The sequence below is a fragment of the Heterodontus francisci genome, chromosome 19 (genome assembly GCF_036365525.1).
Source record: "Heterodontus francisci isolate sHetFra1 chromosome 19, sHetFra1.hap1, whole genome shotgun sequence".
Lineage (NCBI taxonomy): Eukaryota > Metazoa > Chordata > Chondrichthyes > Heterodontiformes > Heterodontidae > Heterodontus > Heterodontus francisci.
Window position 1 is genome coordinate 84,963,265 of NC_090389.1, and position 21,662 is coordinate 84,984,926.

The following is a 21,662-nucleotide window of genomic DNA, read 5'->3' on the forward strand; positions in this document are numbered from 1 at the left end:
CGACTTGTGGTCAATGTCACAGGACTTCATGTCGCAGACGTCTTTAAAGCGGAGACATGGACGGCCGGTAGGTCTGATACCAGTGGCAAATGTACATTGTTAATATCACTTGAAATGGCAAGGGTAGTGAGGCACCTCATATACTGTACTGAAAGAAACTGATCTTTATTGTACTTTTGAAATGTCCAATTTGAATTGTTTTGTAATGTATTTTTACAAATTTTATGAATAATGTATAATTTTGGGGGGAAAAAAAGCACTGAAGGGTTAACTCAAGACTCCATCGCTGGCCCAGGGCCCCAAACTGGCTAGCAGGAAAGTGTTGAAGGAGATGCTGGTATTAAAAGCCTGTGTTGAAGTTAGGTCTCATTCCTCCCTACCCTCTACTCCCACACGCTCCTTCAAACATTGATTTGTGATCTGTAGCTCACCGGGCAACAGGCCACCATGACGGTTGTTGCACGTACTTCTTGTGTGCATCTCCTTTGGCACAGTGCAGGTGCACTCTCTGCCTGCCCAACCTATCCCTGTCACACCGCACTTCACACGCAGTTAAAATTCCAAAAACAGAGACTTAGGTTTTCTGGTGGAACAAGCTGGTAACTAACTTGTCCAGCAGTACAGTTAACAACACATTCCTGCAGGTTTCATCACATGGCCTCCAGCCTCCAACTGCCCTGCCCAGTCAAACAGCCTTTACCCCACCTCCAACATTTTTACAACTGAAGTTGTTCTTTTTAATATGCCTACGAGTTTTTATGGTTCCTGTCCCTGGTCGTTGCCCCGAGGATGAAACAGTCCAAGGACAATCACTGCCCCCAGGCTCACAAACCAGAAACGAGGTACAAGAGACAGCATCATCTGCAGAACTACCACCTAGCATGAATCAGAAGGAGGTTAAAATAGCTCCTGAAAAAAATTATAAAACAACTGACTGTAGCACTGTCAGATTTTAAACAAGGGGAAGGGTGCTCAGCAGGTTTGAAACCCAGCTTCAAATATGTGCATTTCCTCCTCCTCAGCAAAGATAAGTAAATCAAACAGTCGCACAGCAGTTTAAACCCTTGCTGCAAGGTCAGAGTTTGAACTGTCAGAAACAAATTAATAATTGCAAAACACGGAGAATGCAGCCATCTCCAATCTCAACATCACATTCATCTCAATTGCACGGTCACCGCACTAAAAAAACTCCAACAATATTAACAGTGCAAGGAAGGAGCTGGGGAGCTGTTTAATCACAAAGGATTTCAAAGAGCTTCTTTGAAAAGGCACGTTCATGTTCGATACTATAACCTAGTGACAAAAACCCAGCTTAGCCACTGAAACAGACAGGCAGGTGGCCAATTAAAAAAAATGAATATCCAATTCATTAAACATTAATTACTCTAGCTAATTTATAAAGGGCATTTCCAATTGGCTCAGAGCTGTGTTAATGCCAAAATCAAGGCAGGGAGCTCTGCACTTAACACGTGTAGGAGGAGATTCGGCAGGTGAGCATCTAAGCGATGGTCATGGGCCTGTCAGAGGATGGAGGGAAGGGATTAAAAAACGGGAGGAGGGAAGGGGGGACCAGAAGGGGAAGGAGGGAAAGACAGAAGGGATGGGAGGGAGGATGGAAGGGAGGGAGAGAGGAAGGGAGGGAGAGAGGAAGGGAGAGGGAGAGAGGAAGGGAGAGGGAAAAGGGAGGGAGAGGGAAAAGGGAGGGAGAGGGAAAAGGGAGGGAGAGGGAAAAGGGAGGGAGAGGGAAAAGGGAGGGAAAGAAAAGGGAGGGAAAGAAAAGGGAGGGAAGGAAAAGGGAGGGAAGGAAAAGGGAGGGAGGGAAGGAAAAGGGAGGGAGGGAGGGAGGGAGGGAAAGAAAAGGGAGGGAGAGAAAAGGGAGGGAGGGAGGGAGAGAAAAGGGAGGGAGGGAGGGAGAGAAAAGGGAGGGAGGGAGGGAGAGAAAAGGGAGGGAGGGAGGGAGAGAAAAGGGAGGGAGGGAGGGAGGGAGGGAGGGAGAGAAAAGGGAGGGAGGGAGGGAGAGAAAAGGGAGGGAGGGAGGGAGAGAAAAGGGAGGGAGGGAGGGAGAGAAAAGGGAGGGAGGGAGGGAGGGAGGGAGGGAGAGAAAAGGGAGGGAGGGAGGGAGAGAGGAGGGAGGGAGAGAGGAGGGAGGGAGAGAAAAGGGGGAGGGAGAGAAAAGGGGGAGGGAGAGAAAAGGGGGAGGGAGAGAAAAGGGGGAGGGAGGGAGGGAGAGAAAAGGGGGAGGGAGGGAGGGAGAGAAAAGGGGGAGGGAGGGAGGGAGAGAAAAGGGGGAGGGAGGGAGGGAGGGAGGGAGAGAAAAGGGGGAGGGAGGGAGGGAGGGAAAAGGGGGAGGGAGGGAGGGAGGGAAAAGGGGGAGGGAGGGAGGGAGAGAAAAAGAGAAAAGGGAGAGAAAAGGGAGAGAAAAGGGAGGGAGGGAGGGAGAGAAAAGGGAGGGAGGGAGGGAGAGAAAAGGGAGGGAGGGAGGGAGAGAAAAGGGAGGGAGGGAGGGAGAGAAAAGGGAGGGAGGGAGGGAGAGAAAAGGGAGGGAGGGAGGGAGAGAAAAGGGAGGGAGGGAGGGAGAGAAAAGGGAGGGAGGGAGAGAAAAGGGAGGGAGGGAGAGAAAAGGGAGGGAGGGAGAGAAAAGGGAGAGAAGAGGGAGAGAAAAGGGAGAGAAGAGGGAGAGAAGAGGGAGAGAAGAGGGAGAGAAGAGGGAGAGAAGAGGGAGAGAAGAGGGAGAGAAGAGGGAGAGAAGAGGGAGGGAAGAGGGAGGGAAAGAGGGAGAGAAGAGGGAGAGAAGAGGGAGGGAGAGAAGAGGGAGGGAGGGAGGGAGGGAGAGAAAAGGGAGGGAGGGAGAGAAAAGGGAGGGAGAGAAAAGGGAAGGAGAGAAAAGGGAGGGAGGGAGGGAGGGAGGGAGAGAAAAGGGAGGGAGAGAAAAGGGAGGGAGAGAGGGAGAGAAAAGGGAGGGAGAGAGGGAGAGAAAAGGGAGAGAGGGAGAGAAAAGGGAGGGAGAGAGGGAGAGAAAAGGGAGGGAGAGAGGGAGAGAAAAGGGAGGGAGAGAGGGAGAGAAAAGGGAGGGAGAGAGGGAGAGAGGGAGAGAAAAGGGAGGGAGGGAGGGAGGGAGAGAAAAGGGAGGGAGGGAGGGAGAGAAAAGGGAGGGAGGGAGGGAGAGAAAAGGGAGGGAGGGAGGGAGGGAGGGAGGGAGAGAAAAGGGAGAGAGGGAGGGAGAGAAAAGGGAGAGAGGGAGGGAGAGAAAAGGGAGGGAGGGAGAGAAAAGGGAGGGAGGGAGAGAAAAGGGAGGGAGGGAGGGAGGGAGGGAGGGAGGGAAAAGGGAAGGAGAGAAAAGGGAGAGAGGGAGGGAGAGAAAAGGGAGAGAGGGAGGGAGAGAAAAGGGAGAGAGGGAGGGAGAGAAAAGGGAGAGAGGGAGGGAGTGAAAAGGGAGAGAGGGAGGGAGAGAAAAGGGAGAGAGGGAGGGAGAGAAAAGGGAGGGGTGGGGGAGGGCGGGAGAGAAAGGGAGGGCGGGAGAGAAAGGGAGGGCGGGAGAGAAAGGGAGGGCGGGAGAGAAAGGGAGGGCGGGAGAGAAAGGGAGGGCGGGAGAGAAAGGGAGGGCGGGAGAGAAAGGGACAGAAGGGGAGGACACCAAAAAAGGGAGAAGGGGCAGGACATTGGAAGGATGGGAAGCGAGGAAATGGGGAAAGGAGGGAGGTGGGAAGAGGAGGAGATTGAGGTAAGAATGAAGGTAATGAAAGGGGAGAGAGACAGACGGACAGACAGACAAAGATATGCACCAGGGAGGGAGATCTCCCATTTGATCCAGTTTGTTCTGCAGTCCTCTGATTCCATGGGTATCTGTCACCAGTCAGAACCGCTCTATGTGGCCAGCTGTTGTGCTCGAGTCCTCACCCCATCGACACTCTCCCACAGTGGTCATTGGGACAGCAGTGGTCATATTTCCCCACTCCTGGGGGTGCCAGACCCAAACCGCGACTCTCCCACTGTTGGCTGGTCATCTCGGCCGGCTCACAACAGGACCCTCCTCAAACACTCTGCATCCCATCGGACAGCCAATGCTTTGTTGTAATACACTTAAAATAAGGGGCTCGAGTTAAATTCAAACAAGCACAAGGTAACCTCACAGTTAATGCAGTCACTAAGCAATAGGAATTGCAGTGGAGCTGCGCGGGATTATCGAGCTCTACAATGAGTGATAGGGAACCACGTACTGGACCACTAAAGTCTGCACTTGGCTGACGGAACGGAAGAGATGGGGACGAAGAAGATTGCAACCGACTGGTGGAGCAAGAGGGTCAATTTCTAAATACTTAGCTGTAAAGCGCATCAGGCCGGTTATTTGACACCAGCTGTTTGTGCAGCTTTGAAGCTTCTGGGAGGGGAGGAGGAGAAAATCCACTGAATCACAACTCAAAATGCTGGAAACATCCACATGGGTCGGACTCGAGGATCAGCCCTATCCCCAGACAGCTCACCAACAACTTATATTTATAAAGCACCTTTAACACAGTAAAGCCTCCCAGGGCACTTCACAGGAGCGACATCAAACAAAATTTGACACCGAGCCACAAAAAGAGTCTTTAGGACAGGAGGAAGGTTGGTTTTAAGAGTCTTAAAAGGTGGAGAGGCAGAGAGGTTCAGAGAGGGAATTCCAGAGTCACGGCACAGGCAACTGAAGGCACTGCTACCAATCTTGCAGTGATTAAAATCGGAGATGCACAAAAGGCTGGTATTGGAGCAGCTCATTGATCTCAGAGGATTGTAGGGCTGGAGGAGGTTACAGAGATAGGGAGGGGTGAAGCTATGGAAAGATTTGAACAAAAGGATGAGAATTTTTAAACTGAGGCGTTGCAGGAGCCAACGTAGGCCAGTGAGCACAGGGGGATGACATGTGAACAGGACTTGATGAAAGTTAGGACACAGGGCAGCTGAGTTTTAAATGAACTGAAGTTTATGGAAGATGAGAGGCCAGCAGAGCAGTGGAATAGTCAAGTCTGGAGGCAAGATCAGGAATGTTGAGAGCTCTTCCATCTATTGAAATTCTCTCATAGACCACATACCCCACTGGGCACAGCTGCCTTGGGGTTTATTTTTCCCCTTTGGGTGAAGGACTCCCCCTTCCAAAAACCTACAACAGCGGGGAGGGGGACAGACAGAGAGAGAGAGAGAGAGACGCACTGAGAGAGAGAGAGACGCACAGAGAGAGAGAGAGACGCACAGAGAGAGAGAGAGAGAGAGACGCATAGAGAGAGAGAGAGAGAGACGCATAGAGAGAGAGACGCAGAGAGTGAGAGAGAGAGAGACGCAGAGAGTGAGAGAGAGAGACGCAGAGAGTGAGAGAGAGAGACGCAGAGAGTGAGAGAGAGAGACGCACTGAGAGAGAGAGTGTGACGCAGAGAGAGAGAGAAAGAGAGTGGGACGCAGAGAAAGAGAGAGAGAGAGAGAGAGTGGGACGCAGAGAGAGAGAGAAAGAGAGTGGGACGCAGAGAAAGAGAAGGTTGCAGAGAGGGAGAGAAACACAGAGGGCTGGATTTTATGTTGCCGTTGCCAAGTATGGTGACAGCCCTAAAAGATGGCGGCCTGCACGCGCAGATTTTATTCCTCGGAGCCACCACAATCTTATACGTGACGATTCATTAACATGGCCGGTGCGGACCGAAGCCCCCAATGATGTGGAGAGGGCGGGCGGGTCGTCCCTGGCAACGGCGACTGGTGCCACTGCACAGGCGCTGGCATTATTTTTAAAGGTCTTCAAGCCCTTAGAAGAAATTTTAATTTTTAAAGGGACTGACGTGTTAAAATTGAATCTACACATTCTGTAACATATGCATTCCCTTCACCCACACGCCTAGGGAATAATTGAGTTATTAATAGCCCATTCCCCCCCACCAAAAAAAAACTTTGATTCAGTTCGCGACCTTTCTCCCCCAACCTTTAATAACTTCAACCCATAACCCCTTCCCACCATTCCCCCCCCAAACAATCCAAAGAGTTTGACCCCGTTCCCCCCCTCCAGCACTGAGAAACATCCCTCCTCCCCACTCCCTACAGTTGTTGTGCCTCGTTTCCCCGGATGGGGATTTGAAAGCACGGCAGTGCCGGCCGCCAGGATGAAGATCACGGTGATACTTCAGGAGGTGATGGGAAAGTCATTAATGCAGGTGAATTAATTAATTTGAATATTCAAATCCAGATCCCGTCACCGAGCGGCGGGAAGGCACCATGAGGCCTCGTCATCACCTGCAAGATCGGGACGGGCCCTGCCAGCATTGCGGTTGGTGGCGCGCCCCATCCAAGGCAGTTTACATATGCCACCACCCACCCCCTGCCATGGATCCCGAGGTCAAGGCCCGGATAAAATTCAGCCCAGAGAGACACAGAGCAGGGCCTGACTCTTATGTTATGATCGCACAACTGGAGGGTGGAAAACCAAATGAAATCTGCAAGATTACATCCAGGGGAAGCTGGCAACTGCGAGGTAAAGGGATTGACTAATTAAGATGCTTCAGACGTCACAACTGCATCGGGCAGGCTTGATGGGTCAAATAGTCTTTTTCCTATTCTACATCCACAAGAAGTTTATAACAATAACCTTACTGGACAGACTGGTGTCCCGCTCGCTCCTGCTTTCCGCAGTCACCACCTCCCTGGGGCTTTGATGGTTAAAGCGTTCCCAGGTTCAAACAGCCGTGATCGCAGGTGAATCTGCTCAGAGACGCAGTGAGCAAAGGCACTGCCCAGCTTCAAATGCCAGTCCGCATGGAGGTAATCATTCTAAGTAGGTTCAGCACACCGACCAACCCATTCCCTCCACCTGCCAGCCCTCACAGCCTACAAAAGGGAGGCAAAAAGGTCTGTCACAGTTCTCAGGGCAAAGAGTTGACCTCTGCGAATAGACTGGACCAGGACCATGATGCCCTATGTGGTTGAATAACCCACCTTCATCTCGGTTCACTCATGAAGAATAGATGCTTGGGCGAGGAATGGATTAACATCTTCAAGCACCTTGGGACAATTTTCCTCGGTTAAAGGTGCCAGCTCAATGCAAGTTGCTGTTTTTGTTGGTTAAGAGCAGCAAGTGGTGGGTTGGAATGCTTACAAAAAAAACTCAGCTTTCCATGCACGTATGTGACTGGGACAGACCTGACTGCTGGATTCTTTTGTATTCAAATCTTGTACCATCATTTATTTTTTTAAACCTTTCTTCCCAAGGGCTTGTTATTTTAATGGATATTCGAAAAATAAAAATTATGGTTGTGCAGATTTAATTGCATCGTTCTCATTAACATTTGGTCTTTGAAAGATACCATCCCCTTCCTGAGGACAGAGAGAGACAGAGAGAGACAGACAGATATTTGAATGGAAAGGTTACTTTTTAATTATAAAACCAACACCCGAAACAGACAATTGATTGATTATCACATTGTTGCTTGTGGGAGCTTGTTATGCCAAGTTGGCTGTCACATTTTCAACATTACAACAGTGAGTTAGCTTTAGAAAGTAGTTCACTGGCTGAAAAAAACTTTGGGATGTCCCGAGGTGGTGAAAGAAGCTATATAAATGCAAGCTTTTTCCTTTTTTCTACATAAGCAGGTAAAAGCGTCAAGCTTGACATACAGAATAACAGGACGAAGGCAAAAGTCAAACAGTTACACCTAAACAAGCATGCAAATGCGAAGGGAGATCAGATCAGTGATGCTTCAAAGTCTTACAGCACAGGAGGAGGCCATTTGGCCTATCGTGCCTGTGCTGGCTCTTTGAAAGGGCTACCTCGTAAGTCTGCCAATTTCTTTTCCTTTTATAATTATTTATTCAATCCCCTTTGAAAGTTACCACAGAATCTACTCCCACCACCCTTTCAGCTGATAAGTCCTTTTCTAACCCTTTGTCCCATCAATAGATGTGCAATTTCCAGAACATGGCCCAAGAACAAACTATTCAGGTGCAGATTTTAAAAGGATAACCGATTGCCCGCTGTCTAAAAGATTGGTGGGAGCAAGGCTGTGATCAGACATTGTGGAACCTGATCCATCAGGGATCCCAACTCACTTACCTAACAATTCTACAAACTAGTGTCAATATAGTAGTCCAGCATTGACAGTCAATGGTTTTCTCCAGAATGTTTATAAACACCACTTTGGAAGCGGGGTAAGGCTCAGCGAAAAAAAAGTTATTTATTCAGCAAGCAGAGTATATTTAAACAACACATGAGGACAAACAGTCTATCTAAACTGCGCATTGTAAGAAACAAACAGTGTAGAGTCTATTTAAATAGTCTTTGCTATGGCAAAATGAACTCAGAACCGAAACTACAGCAACTTCTCCCAATAAAAGCAGGATTATTTCACCAGCAAAATGCAGTGAGTGGAAGATAGTCACATGCAGCAATTTGGTCTCCAGGTGTGACTGACAGGGCAATTACCCAATCATCTCCATTCTGGCTGGGGAATAGTAGAGACACGATATGCAGCGATCTTTCTCTCACCTCTACCCATTAAGCTCTACCCTTCTCAGTTGTCTTTCTCCATTTTTTGCATGCTACAAATCCTCTTTGTATTTCCCCCTCTGTTTTTATCTGGTAGATTATCTGGTCATTATCACATTGCTGTTTGTGGGAGCTTGCTGTGCACAAATTTGTTGCCGTGTTTCCTACATTACAATGGTATTCACGCTTCAAGAGTACTTCATTGGCTGTAAAATACTTTGGAACATAGGAGCAGGAGAAGGCCATTCAGCCCATTGAGCCAGCTCCGCCATTCAACACAATCATGGCTGATCGTCCACTTCAATGCCTTTCTCCCACACTATCCTCATATCCCCTTACGTCATTGGTCCCCTGAGGCACTATAGAAAGGCAACTCTTTCCTTTTTTTTGTATTGGTGAGGAAATCGTGCTCTTGGACATTCCAGACTATGATCTACAGAATTCTACTCGGATTAGACACCAACAAGGCGTAGCTGCGAGCATACCTCCCAAGTTTGACTCAAACAATGATTAATACCCTTCAGGTCAACCTGGTCTGGCCAACCCTGGAACAAGTGTTGGTTGCATCACGGCCACACGATGTGCCTGGCAGGTGATAATGTTTGCCATTGGTTTCATCTGAAGTACAACTTGCCGAACTCAAGCAGATTGGAACCATGGGTCCCCATGTGGCTGCCTGAGTTTTGTAATGCGAGTTTCCAATCCTAATGAGACGGAAATTGTGACAAGGTTGGATTTCATCCGTTTGGATTTTTGTTCCCGTGGTTTCTTCTTTCTGAAACTAAAGCTCAAGGGGATCATCCTGTTGCCTTACGAGTGGGTCAAAGACTGCCCAAGGCTAGGCCAGCCGCATTGTCTAATTAAATTAGACCACTGCTGGACAGTCTCGCACATAGGGAAAGACAGCATCAGTTCTCTCTCATCATGGGACTAAACAAAGAAAAGAAAAACTTACATTTCACGACCTCAGCATGACCCACAATGTTTCACAGCCAATGACTTACTTTATTTTTTTTGAAGCCTAATCATTGTTGTAATGTAGGAAATGCAGCAGCCAATTGGCTCTCAGCAAGCTCCCAAAAACAGCAGTGTGGTAATAACCAGATAATCTAACCTTTGGTAATGTTGATTGAGGGATTAATATTGGCCAGGACACTGGGTAGAACTCCCCTACTCTTCAAAATAGTGTCACGGGATCTCTTACATCCATTTGAGGGAGCAGACAGAGCCTTGGATTAGACACCAACTGAAAGACAGCACCTCCAACAGAGCAGCACTCCCTCAGCACTGCACTGGGAGCATCAGCCTAGATTTTGTGCTCAAGTCACTGGCGTGAAACTTGAACCCAGGGTCTTCTGATTCAGTGGGAAGAGAGCGATACCCACAGAGTCACAGCTGACACCAGGAGTTTAGAGAAAGGGTTCTCTTCCCACTCTGTGCTGAGTTAGGATGGCAGAAGATTACAGTGCAGAAGGAGGCCATTTGGCCCAACATATCTTTGTTGGTTCCTTGCTAGAGCAATTCAAAACTACCTCACTGACAGGTTAGCTGATGTCAGGGGCAGTAATATTACAGGTGTCACACATCTCCCTCTGTATGATCCAGGATAAATTGCAGTCGTGGAAGTGATAATCCAACTAATGTTCCCAGTCCTGCGCCTTAACCAGCAACCTCTGCACCGTCCCCCCCAAGAAAAACACATTTGTGTAGACCCCAGATAAGGAGAGGATCTTGCATGGTTGCAATGCCACACCTCCCCCCGAGTGAAACAGCTCCCTAAAAAAATGGCTCCCCATTGGGGAATGGGGAAGCAACAGAGAGCAGAATTACCAGAGAGTGCATACACACTGAAATCAAGAGTTTTAAAAGCACTGGCACAGGTCAGAAGGAGTTAAACCCATTCTCTCGCGTCCACTATTCATTTTGAAAGCCACCAGCATGTTGACAGTTCTATCTTGCATTCATTCCTATTAAGCCACAGGACATCAGGATGTCGAGCCTGTCAAAGGCCAGACAGATGCCCCAGCACACACCTGAACCGTCCTGGGATAAACACCAGGGGAGGGAGACAGCAGGGCCTCTCCACAGCCAGGAGCTAAAACAATTATTGGAAAAAATGAAATAACTTCCGAGATTCCAAGCAGTGAAATCTTTCACCTTATGGCTATTGGGCAAAGCTGTCTGAAAATATTTGCTGAACTGGCTCATCGTTTTGGAAGGATTCGTCCCTGTTTCAAGGAGATATTTTGTCTCCCAGAACTGACACCCTTGCTGGTAAAAGGTAACGCTGGATAACTTGAGGTAAATAATACCAGTTAATCCTGCTCCAATCCCTCGTCTGATCTATTTGGGATATTTTGTTTCTTTTAAAAGGCAAATCCACATGCACTATACTAAAATGATGGTGTGTAAGCACATTCCCGTATCAAAACAATGCCTTGATCTAAGCAGCTTTTCACTCTCAATTTATTCCTGCACTTTGTTGCTCTGTTTTTGACTCTGGCTTCAACACTGGGCAGTTGCCAATCGAGTAGAGGCAGAGGCCCAAGCAGGTGTATTGTGTCCAAGTCAGGGCACCACACTTTAGGAAGGACATCATGGCCTTGAAGATGATGCAGAGGAGATTTGGAGTCATAGAGTCATTTACAGTACAGGAGGAGGCCATTCAGCCCGTTGAGTCCGTGCCAGCTTGCATGGAGCAATCCAGTCAGTCCCACTCACCCGCTCGATCCCCTTAGCCCTGCAAGTCTATTTCCTTCAACTGCCCATTCAATTTCCATTTGAAGTCATTGATTGTCTCCGCTTCCACCATCCTCGTGGGCAGTGAGTTCCAGGTCATTACCACCTGGTGCATAGTAAAGTGCTTCTTCACATTCCCCCTGCATCTCTTGCCCAAAACCAACAAGCTGTGTCCCCTAATCCTTGTACCATCAGTTAATGGGAACAGTTTTTCCTTGTCTAACTTATCTAAGCCTGTCATAATCTTGTACACTTCGATTAAATCTCCCCTCAATCTCCTTCGCTCCAAGGAGAACAACCCCAGCTTCTCCAACCTAACCTTGTAACTAAAATCGCCCCCCCCCCTGGAACCATTCTGGTAAATCTCCTCTGCACCCTCTCAAGGACCCTCACATCCTTCCTAAAGTGAGATTTACTGGAATGGTACCAGGCATGAGAGACTTCAGTGACATGCAGAGATTAGAGAAGATGAAATTGTTCTCCTTAGAGCAGAGAAGATTAAGAAGGGAGATTTAATAGCATTCAAAATTGTGAAGCGTTTTGATCAGAGTAAATAAGAACCTAAGAAATAGCAGCAGGAGTAGGCTGTACAGACCCTCAGGTCTGCTCCACCGTTCAGTAAAATCACGCATCATCTTCTACCTCAACTCTACTTTGCTGCCCTATCACTTGATTCTCTTACTGTCCAAAAATTGATCTGTCTTGAATATACTCAACGACTGAGCATCTACAACTGAGGTAGAGAATTCCAAAGATTCACAACTCTGAGTGAAGAAATTTCTCCTCATCTCAGTCCTAAATGACCGACCCCTTATCCTCCGACTGCGTCCCCTGGTTCTAGGTTCCCCAGCCAAGGGAAACAGTCTCTCAGCACCTACCTTATCAAGCCCTCTCAGAATATTATACAACTGAGAGATCAACTTTAATTCTTCTAAGCTCTAGAGAATACAGGTGTATTCTACTCAAACTCTCCTCAAAGAACAAGCCTCCTATTCCAGGAATTAGTCTCGTAAACCTTCATTGTACTCCCTGCAAGGCAAGTATATCCTTGCTGAGGTTTGGAGACCATAACTGTACACAGTACTCCAGGTGTGGTCTCACCAAAGCCCTGTATAATTGCAGCAAGATGCACTTACTCTTATAGTCCAACCCCCTTGCAATAAAGGCCAACACACCATTTGCCTTCCTAACAGTTCCCTATACCTGCATGCTAGCTTTCTGTTACCAGCACTTGGTCAGTTTTCCAGAATTTGTATTGCTTCCCCCGTATCATTTGTTTCAAAGTGTGACTTTTCTACAGGCTGAATTCACCATTATTGCCTGGATTTAACTCGAGGTGCGACAGAGTGCTAGGACATTCTCACAATCCTTTACAGCAGCAAGTTGATTCATCGTGGTCCGGTGTTAGAGGACGTCCCTCTCTCCGGGCCGTACCAAAGCCATTATAGAGCTGGGCAAGCTCTCAACTGCATGAGTTGGAAGGTCATGGGTTCAAGTCCTACTCCAGAGATGTGAGCCACAAAATCCAGGCTGGTACTCCAATGTAGTACCTGAAGGAGTGCTGCACTGTCAGAGGCATCGCCTTTCAGATGAAACATTAAACTCGAGGCCCTGTCTGCCCTCTCAAGAGAGCAGAAAAGATCCCATGGCACAATTTTGAAGTGAAAGGAAGCTCCCCCCGGTGTCCTGACCAATATTTAATCCTCGACCAGCATCACTAAAAACAGATTATCTGGTCATCATCACATCGCTATTTGTGGGAGCTTGCTGTGCACAAAGTGACTGCCGTGTTTTCTACATTCTAACAGTGACTGCACTTCATCAGCCATGAGGCATCCTGAGGTTGTTTATTTATTTTTTATTTATTTAGAGATACAGCACTGAAACAGGCCCTTCGGCCCACCAAGTCTGTGCCGACCAACAACCACCCATTTATACTAACCCTGCAGTAATCCCATATTCCCTACCACCTACTCACACTAGGGGCAATTTACAATGGCCAATTTACCTATCACCTGCAAGTCTTTGGCTGTGGGAGGAAACCGGAGCACCCGGCGGAAACCCACGCGGTCACAGGGAGAACTTGCAAACTCCGCACAGGCAGTACCCAGAATCGAACCCGGGTCCCTGGAGCTGTGAGGCTGTGGTGCTAACCACTGAGCCACTGTGCCACCCTGTTGTGAAAGGGGCTAAATAAATGCAAGTTCTATCTTATTTTCATTCATGTGTGCTCTGGGAGACTAGAAAAAAAAGAGTTGAGGTGGGACGGGAAATGCTGAGCTCGCTAACAGTGCTAACGATCTGAATTGGAGAAGCATTGCATTGTAGGAGCACGATGGGTCATTTTAGAATCGATGGAGTTAGCAGTCGTTATGGTGACATTTAATAGCTGGTCTGCAGGTGCTCCACTCCATCAACGTTAACCCACTGGGTCGAGAGGATCATGTGCATCAGACTGACATTACTACAATAGCATGCCCACCTGAGGCGTGTTATTGAACCTTTTTGAGCTAACTGCAGAGCCTGAGGCCTCTGCGATATCACAAGAAAATGTTTTTTTTTACATTGCCCTATGTCTGGAACAGGTCAATTTTTCAAACCTGCCTGCTTTTTTTTTTATATATACACAAACACAAGCAGACACGGAAGAATGGAGATGCAGGAGTGGGATGCAGAGCTGTAACCCCAGGGACAAAGTCCAAAAGTCGAACTGATGGAGCTTCTTAATGCAACTTGAGGTTGCAAGGGTTTGATGTAGGACGAGTTTGGACAGTTTTAATCTAACAGCCACAGCCTCACACTGCACAACGAGGCCGAGGCAGCAAATGGAAAAATGTTATTCTGGTGCACTTGTGAGGCACTCTTTGTTGGAGCCTCAGGGTATTATTGCGTCAGAACAGCGACCCAACCTAACCAGTGCTATACAGGACTCGGGTTACCAACTCTGGTTCTTTTCCATGGAGGTTTTATCACATGACTTATTGCCCAACACATCCAACCTCCCCGCCTTCCCACGGCCAATCGAAAAACAAACAGGCCCCCTTTGTTATCAGATTGAATGGTTATTGACTGTAGAGATAGTGGATACGTTAGTGATCATCTTCCTAAATTCTATAGGTAATGCATTCAGGGAGGGCAAATAAAGCAGTAAACGGGAGGATATTGAGTGGGGGAGAAGAAGTGAGAGACCTTGGAGTACATGTCCACAGGTCCCTGAAGGTGGCAGGACAGGTAGATAGAGTGATGAAGGCAGATGGAATGCTTTCCTTTATTGGCAGAGGTATAGAATACAAAAGCAGGGACGTAATGCTGGAACTGAATAAAACACTGGTTAGGCCACAGTTGGAGTATTTCGAACAGTTCCAGTCACCACATTACAGAAAGGACATAATTGCTCTGGAGAGAGTACAGAGGAGATTTACAAGAATGTTGCCAGGGCTCGAAAGTTGCAGCAATGAGGAAAGATTGGATAGGCTAGGGTTGTTTTCCTTAGAACAGAGGAGGCTGAGGGGTGACTTAAAAGAGGTGTACAAAATTATGAGGGGCGTAGACAGAGTAAACAGGAAGGATCGGTTTCCTCTAGCAGAGAGGTCATTTACCAGGGGGGACAGATTTAAGGTGATTGGTAGAAGGATTAGAGGGGACATGAGGAAAAACCTTTTCACCAGAGGGTGGTGGGTGTCTGGAATTCATTGCCCAGATCGGTGGTGGAGGCAGAAACCTTCAACTCATTTAAAAGGTACCTGGACATGCACCTGAAGTGGGATTAGATTGGGCGGCTAGTTTTTTCAGGCTGTATGGCCTCCATCTATACCATAATTTTTCTATGGTTCTATGTTTCTGTAGGTTCTGGAATGGTTCCTGCAGATTGGAAGGTAGCAAATGTCACCCCCACTATTTAAGAAAGGAGGGAGAGAGAAAATGGGGAACTACAGACCTGTTAGCCTGACATAAGTAGGAGGAAAAATGTTAGAATCTATTATAAAGGACGTGATAACTGAACACTTAGAAAATAATGGTAGGACTGGGCAGAGTCAACATGGATTTATGAAAGGGAAATCATGTTTGACAAACCTGTTAAGAGTTTTTTGAGGATGTAACTAGCAGAACATAAGGGGGAACCAGTGGGTGTGGTGTATCAGGATTTTCAAAAGGCTTTCGATAAGGTCCCACACAACAGGTTAGCAAACAAAATTAGAGCACTTGGGATTGGGGGGAATATACTGTCATGGATTGAGAATTGGTTTAACAGGCAGAAAACAGAGTCGGAATAAATGGGTCATACTCGCGTTGACAGGCTGTGACTAGTGGGGTACTGCAAAGATCAGTGCTTGGGCCCCAGCTGTTCACAATCTATATCAATGATTTGGATGTGGGGGCCAAATGTAATATTTCCAAGTTTGCTGATGACACAAAACTAGGTGGGAATGTGAGTTGTGAGGAGGATGCAAAGAGGCTTCATGGGGATTTAGACAGGCTAAGTGAGTGGGCAAGAACATGGCAGATGGAATATAATGTGGAAAAATGTGACGTTATCCACTTTGGTAGAAAAAACAGAGAGGCAGATTATTTCTTAAATGGTGAGAGAGTGGGAAGTGTTGATGTCCAAAGGGACCTGGGTGTCCTTGTTCATGAATCACTGAAAGCTAACGTACAGGCGTAGCAAGCAATTGGGAAAGCAAATGGTATGTTGGCCTTTATTGCAAGAAGATTTAAGTACAGGAGTAAAGATGTCTTGCTGCAATTGTATAGAGCCTTGTTGAGACCATACCTGGAGTATTGTGTACAGTTTTGGTCTCCCTACCTAAGGAAGGACAAACTTGCGAAAAAGGGAGTGCAACGCTGGTTCACCAGACTGATCCCTGGGATGGCGGGATTGTCTTATGAGGAGAGATTGCAGAAACTGGGCCTGTATTCTCCAGAGGTTAGAAGAATGAAAGATGATCTCATTGAAACATACAAAATTCTTGACAGGGTTTCCCCTGTCTGGGGAGCAGGGGGTCCATAACCAGAGGACACAGTCTAAGAATAAGGGGTAGAATATTTAGGACTGAGATAAGGATTAAGTTCTTCTCTCAGAAGATGGTGAATCTTTGGAATTCTCTACCCCAGAGGTCTGTGGAGGCTCAGCCACTGAGTATGTTCAATACAGAGATCGATAGATTTCTAGATAATAAAAGATATCAAGGGATATGGGGATAGTGCAGGAACATAGCATTGAGGTAGAAGATCAGCCGTGCTTTAGTTGAATGGCGGAGCAGGCTTGAGGGGCTGAATGGCCTACTCCTGCTCCTATTTCCATTGTCCCTATGTCCTATCCTTTTATAACTAACAAACAAATGTGTTTAAAATTCAATTTTTTAATGCCCTGATGAATTTTTCCCTGGGTTTTTGCTTGCAGCAGTGTTTTGGAAATTAATCTTTAGTTCCTGCAGAACTGGCAACCATATATGTGACCTAGAAGTATCGTGACGGTTACAGTGAGTACCCATCTTAGAAACTACTTATGTTCCTGGCACTAACAAACAGATCCCTTCCTCTTCAATTGAAATGCCAGGCAATTAACCTTTTGGGCACAATGAGCCCCATTCCAAATGTGTGAAAGCCAAGTTTTAATCCTTCAGTTTGATGGGAACACAAATAGTTTCTGGAAATGTTAACACATTGAGATTTTTCGCAAAATTTTATTTCCTCTTTTTCCTGAGGCAAAGTTCCAGTTATCTGCCAAATACAGGCTTAGATAATGGAATTAAGGAAGGTGGTTAACGAGCCTGCAGTTTAATTGTTGAACAAGCATTCTGCTAAAAATGAGGAGAGACAGGAAGAAATATAAAAAAGATGAATAATGCCGGTCAGCGCAAAACTTTCACAGCCTGTCAGAGGAGGATAATTAAAAATTAGATCATTAACTGGCCATAAGCACTGGTTAAAAGTGGTGTTTAATTTAAAGGGGGACCCTCCTCCCATCGCTTCTGTATAACCTTTGACCCCTGCCCTCCACCAGGAATTTGGCACTCCACAAACACGTGATGTTACCCTTGTTTGCGAGTTTGAAATGCTGCAAAAGCTTTGATTAGAGAAGTATTTTACAGGCAATTAGTCCCGTCCATAGAAAACCAGGCAGGAGGGGTAGTGCCTCGTTAATGTGGGCTAATTATTTATAGACCTGCTCTTTAATAACGCTGATAGATTGGGATTTAAATCCACTCTCTTCATGCCCACTGCCACCCCCTCCCCCATGGGGTTACCTCCTTTGAACATATTGATGGAGGGCTCATCACATGACCTCTTATCTCTAGCCATCCCTGCCAAATAGCCTTTCCCCCTTCCCCATCTCCAATATTATAATAAAGGTATTCAAGGAACATGTTAAAAATATTGTTTTTAATTCCCTTTTCTCTACCATTCATCCCCCAGGTTTTTGCTAGCAGCGGAGTCCAGGAGATTAATTGTCAATTCCAGGAGACTCCAGGGCAATCCTGGAGGGTTGACAACCTCCAACCCCCCTCCCAAAACAAACTATTGCCCAGACACTGCCATTTGTACTGGGATAGACCCAGGTGAATCTGCAGAACTTTACACTGTCCTATTGGCAAATGCCTGGTTATATATTTATCATCAACGAGGGCACAGTCCAAATTTTAGACCCACACAACAGTGGCTATTTTTCTAATGAACGGAACTCAAGTTTGAGAGAGAGAGAGAGAGAGAGAGAGAGAGAGAGAGAGAGAGAGAGAGAGAGAGAGGAGAGAGAGATAGGGGAGAAGGGAGAGCGAGCGCGAGAGCGTGTGACATCACATTCGACAAAGCTGGCTCGAAAATTAAATTCAAAAACCTGTGGACATTCCTCTAGGACTGTCTAAGAGACTGGTTGTAGAATAGGCAAGAATGAATGCTTGTTAGAAGAGTTTTGTCAGATTTTAAAATACTGAATGGCGTACCTCAGGACTTAAGAGTTCGGACTTCTACTAATTTCCATCTGCGACTTTGGAAATTCCATGCCAAGGGGCCTGGTTTGCATTTGATACCAAACCGGAAGGGAAAATTGGAACAGGAGGCAGGCATTCAGCCCCTCTAGTCTGTTCCATCATTCAATGGAATCATGGCTGACTTGTATCTTAACTCCATCTACTTGCCTTGGTTCCATATCCCTCGACATCCTTGCCTAACAAAAATCTATCCATCTCAGTTCTGAAATTCTCAATTGAACCCTGGCCTCGACAGCTTTTTGGGGGAAGAGAGTTCCAGATTTCCACTCCCCTTTGTGTGAAGAAGTGTTTCCTGACATCACCCCTGAATGGCCTGGTTCCAATTTTAAGGTTACATCCCCTCACCAGAGAGGCAGATGAATACAAAAGAGCTCAGAAATTGCAGAATGAGCTGGACAAGATGTGCAAGAGGGCAGAAAAATGGCAGCTGGAATATAAGGCAACACAAATGCCAAGTGTGGCCTTGCAGCCCAGGCAGATTCTGTTCTCAAACATCCAACATATGCACTTCCAGCAGAAGCTGGAGAATAACGGACAGGAGCAGGAACCTTGGCTGATTATTACCCTTGCCTAACTTAGGAGCACTAAAGTCACCCGTAGCATCCCTGCTGTTGCTTAGCTGCGACCAAGAATGAAAACCAGGACCATCCTTTAGCATGACACCCTTGGAGTGATGGGATTCGGTGGACAGTAACCCTGAGGCCATCAGGGAACTCTCTGTTTTTTCTCATCTGAAAGCCCCAGGGATTCCTGGCATGGATATTCTGAAGACATGGGGCAGATTACAAATTAGAAACTTGGAATGTTGCTCTGACCCTTAAGTTTATGGTTTCTCCCCATGCTCTTGGATTATCATAAAGAGTTGACCTCTAACAGAAAGCCGGTTGATTAAACAAACTTCAAACAGCTGGGCACGGCAAGTGTCAAGACAAATGTGCTGAGGGTTGAATTACAATCACTTCTATCCTTTGACTTGTGACAAGGAGCTTGGTTTATGACGCGCTCATTAATTGAAGAGCCATCAATAAATATGCCACGTCTGGGGATCTCTTTCTGTGGATGTGTTGATGTCGGGGGATGGGGGAGAGGGATTCCGCAGTGCAAGGCTCTTGGGCTTAATACAGACATCAATCAACTTCAGGGTCCCATCATGGGAGCTTACCTCTGACATGTTAACACGCCCCTCCTGGAAAGAGCAGTCTGCGGCATTCTGAGTGCAAACATGACGGTATTTGCACCAGTGGCAGGGGAAGGAGCCATCGACACACGAGAGGCAACTAGGGGAAAGGATAGAGAGATAAACAATCAGTCAATATGAAGATATCTAGGAAACAGCCAGGCTAAAATCACAGGTGCATACTATCCCTACCTGGTTCCAATCTGAATCTACAGCACAGAAACAGACCATTTGGCCAACTGATCCACGCCTGTGTTTATGCTGCACATGAGCTTCCTCACACCTCTCTTCAGCGAAACTGAATCAGGCTAAGTTCTGTTTCCCTTTATAGAGTATAGGAAAATACAAAGTGACGGGTGCGAGGGGCTGAATGGTGTACTCCTGTTCCAATGCAACCACTCACAACCCACCACCTCCAACGAAAATCTCTCCTTCCCCATCTTCGCTCCTTTCCCTTTGGGAGGTGGATGATCCCTAGACACCCAGTGAACATAACCGGAGGCTCCTCCTTCCTGCCTTACTGACCAAAGCTGAAACTTGTCCATTAGATAAACGGAGTGTCTCCTGACAGTGCAGAGGATGGGCAGAGCGACCAATGTCATCAGCACGTCCAACCATTTGCCAGCTTGCCAGTATGAGTCCGAGCATGCATACTGCAACATCATCACGTAATGACATCAGATGTAATAACATCCGAGCATTGCCTCACCCCTCAATGGCCACGATCGCCACCTACACCCTGCCCCCAACAGTACCCCACTCACTCCCACAATCGCCGCCTCAATCGCCGCATCCAGTTTCCCGTTCACTCCCGTGATCACCACTCCATCCTGTGCCTGCCTGTGTGCTGCTCCCTCCTGCTGCTCACTGCTTCGCTGGGTGGCAAGGTGGGGAGCGAGCGGCGGGAGGGAGCTGTTTGGAGGGGGGGGGGGGGGTTGGGAATGAGTGGATGAGGGGGGCAGCGATCGCAGCCATTGAGGGGTGAAGGGGGTTGGGTTCAATTCTTTTTTTGTGTTAAACTGAGCTGTGCCATCTTTATTACTGGCAGCTGCCTGACATGTGGCAGACAGTGATGTTTCTGTCGATGAGGCAACATTTGCGCACTTGCCACCTAGTGGTTGTGTTGTCAGCAAACGCAACTTTAAATAAAATTCCTTAGCATCCCGAAAGCTCACAGACAGAGAAATGATCACAGGTTCATTGCCCTTCAGTGAACAATATTTGCAACCAACACTCAGAACCTCATTGAATGCACAGCAACAGGCCAATCGATCGTTCAAGTCTGCAGTGATTTACTTCACATGAACCTCCTCACCCTCCAACTCATTCACAATACCTTCAGTGACCCTCCTTTTGAAGCAACTCTTCAGTTCTGAAGAAAAATTTACAGCGTGAGCTTCATCCACAGCTTGTGGCAGAGAATTCCACATTCTAAACACCCGCTTATTTCACATGACCTTCAATTTGCGCCCTCTTGTTACCATGTCACTGACCACTGGAAATCTGTCTATCGTTGTCGAAATTCAACCATTAGTCAACCTCCTTCCTTCACATACACCTCTCTGACATGACCAACAATTACCACCATCACAACCGTCAACAACCTCTAGCATCAGATATGGCTCAGTGGGTAGCATTCCTGCTTTGCAGTCATGACGGTCATATGTTCAAACCCCAGTCCAGATACTTCAGCACAAAACCCAAGCTGACAATTTGATGCAGTACCGAGGCAATGCTGTACTGTCAGAGGTGTCAGCTGTCATTCCGATGAAGTATTAAACCTACCTCGCCTCACAAGTGAAAGTAAAAGATCTCACGGCACTATTTTGAAAACAAGAGTTCTTCCTGGTGTCCTTGGCCAATACTTATCCGCAGCCGAGATCCTGAAAACAGATCACCTGGTCATCATCACACTGCTGTTTTTGGCAGCTTGCTGTGCATAAATTGGCTGCTGTGTTTCTTACATTACAACACTTCAAAAAGTATTTCATTGGCTGTAAAGCACTTTGACACATCCTGAGGGTAGTGAAAGGCGTTATAGATTTGTCAGTTCTATCAACCTACCTGGAGAAGAGGAAACTGGAAGGGAGGCGCAAGAAGAACATGTTGGGTTTGAAATCAAACTTCAGGGAGCAAGATCGTGGGGCAGAACTGCAGAGGCCAGACAGACAGGAGTCTCCCCAGATTCATTTCAGCCCGTCCACCAAATGCTGTCGGATTTTGCCTGATAACTTAATATTAACTGAAGAGATGACATCAATCAAAT

At 47.1% G+C, this 21,662-nt stretch overlaps 1 protein-coding gene across 1 annotated transcript in view; it reads right to left on the reverse strand.

Moving 5' to 3' along the window:
* Positions 1-21,662, reverse strand: part of LOC137380263 (plexin-A1-like) — a 484,672-nt gene that overhangs the window by 204,557 nt on the left and 258,453 nt on the right. Inside the window, exon 9 of the mRNA XM_068052142.1 lies at positions 19,382-19,496. Coding sequence (XP_067908243.1) covers positions 19,382-19,496 — 115 coding nt within the window. The remainder of the gene's footprint in view (positions 1-19,381; positions 19,497-21,662) is intronic.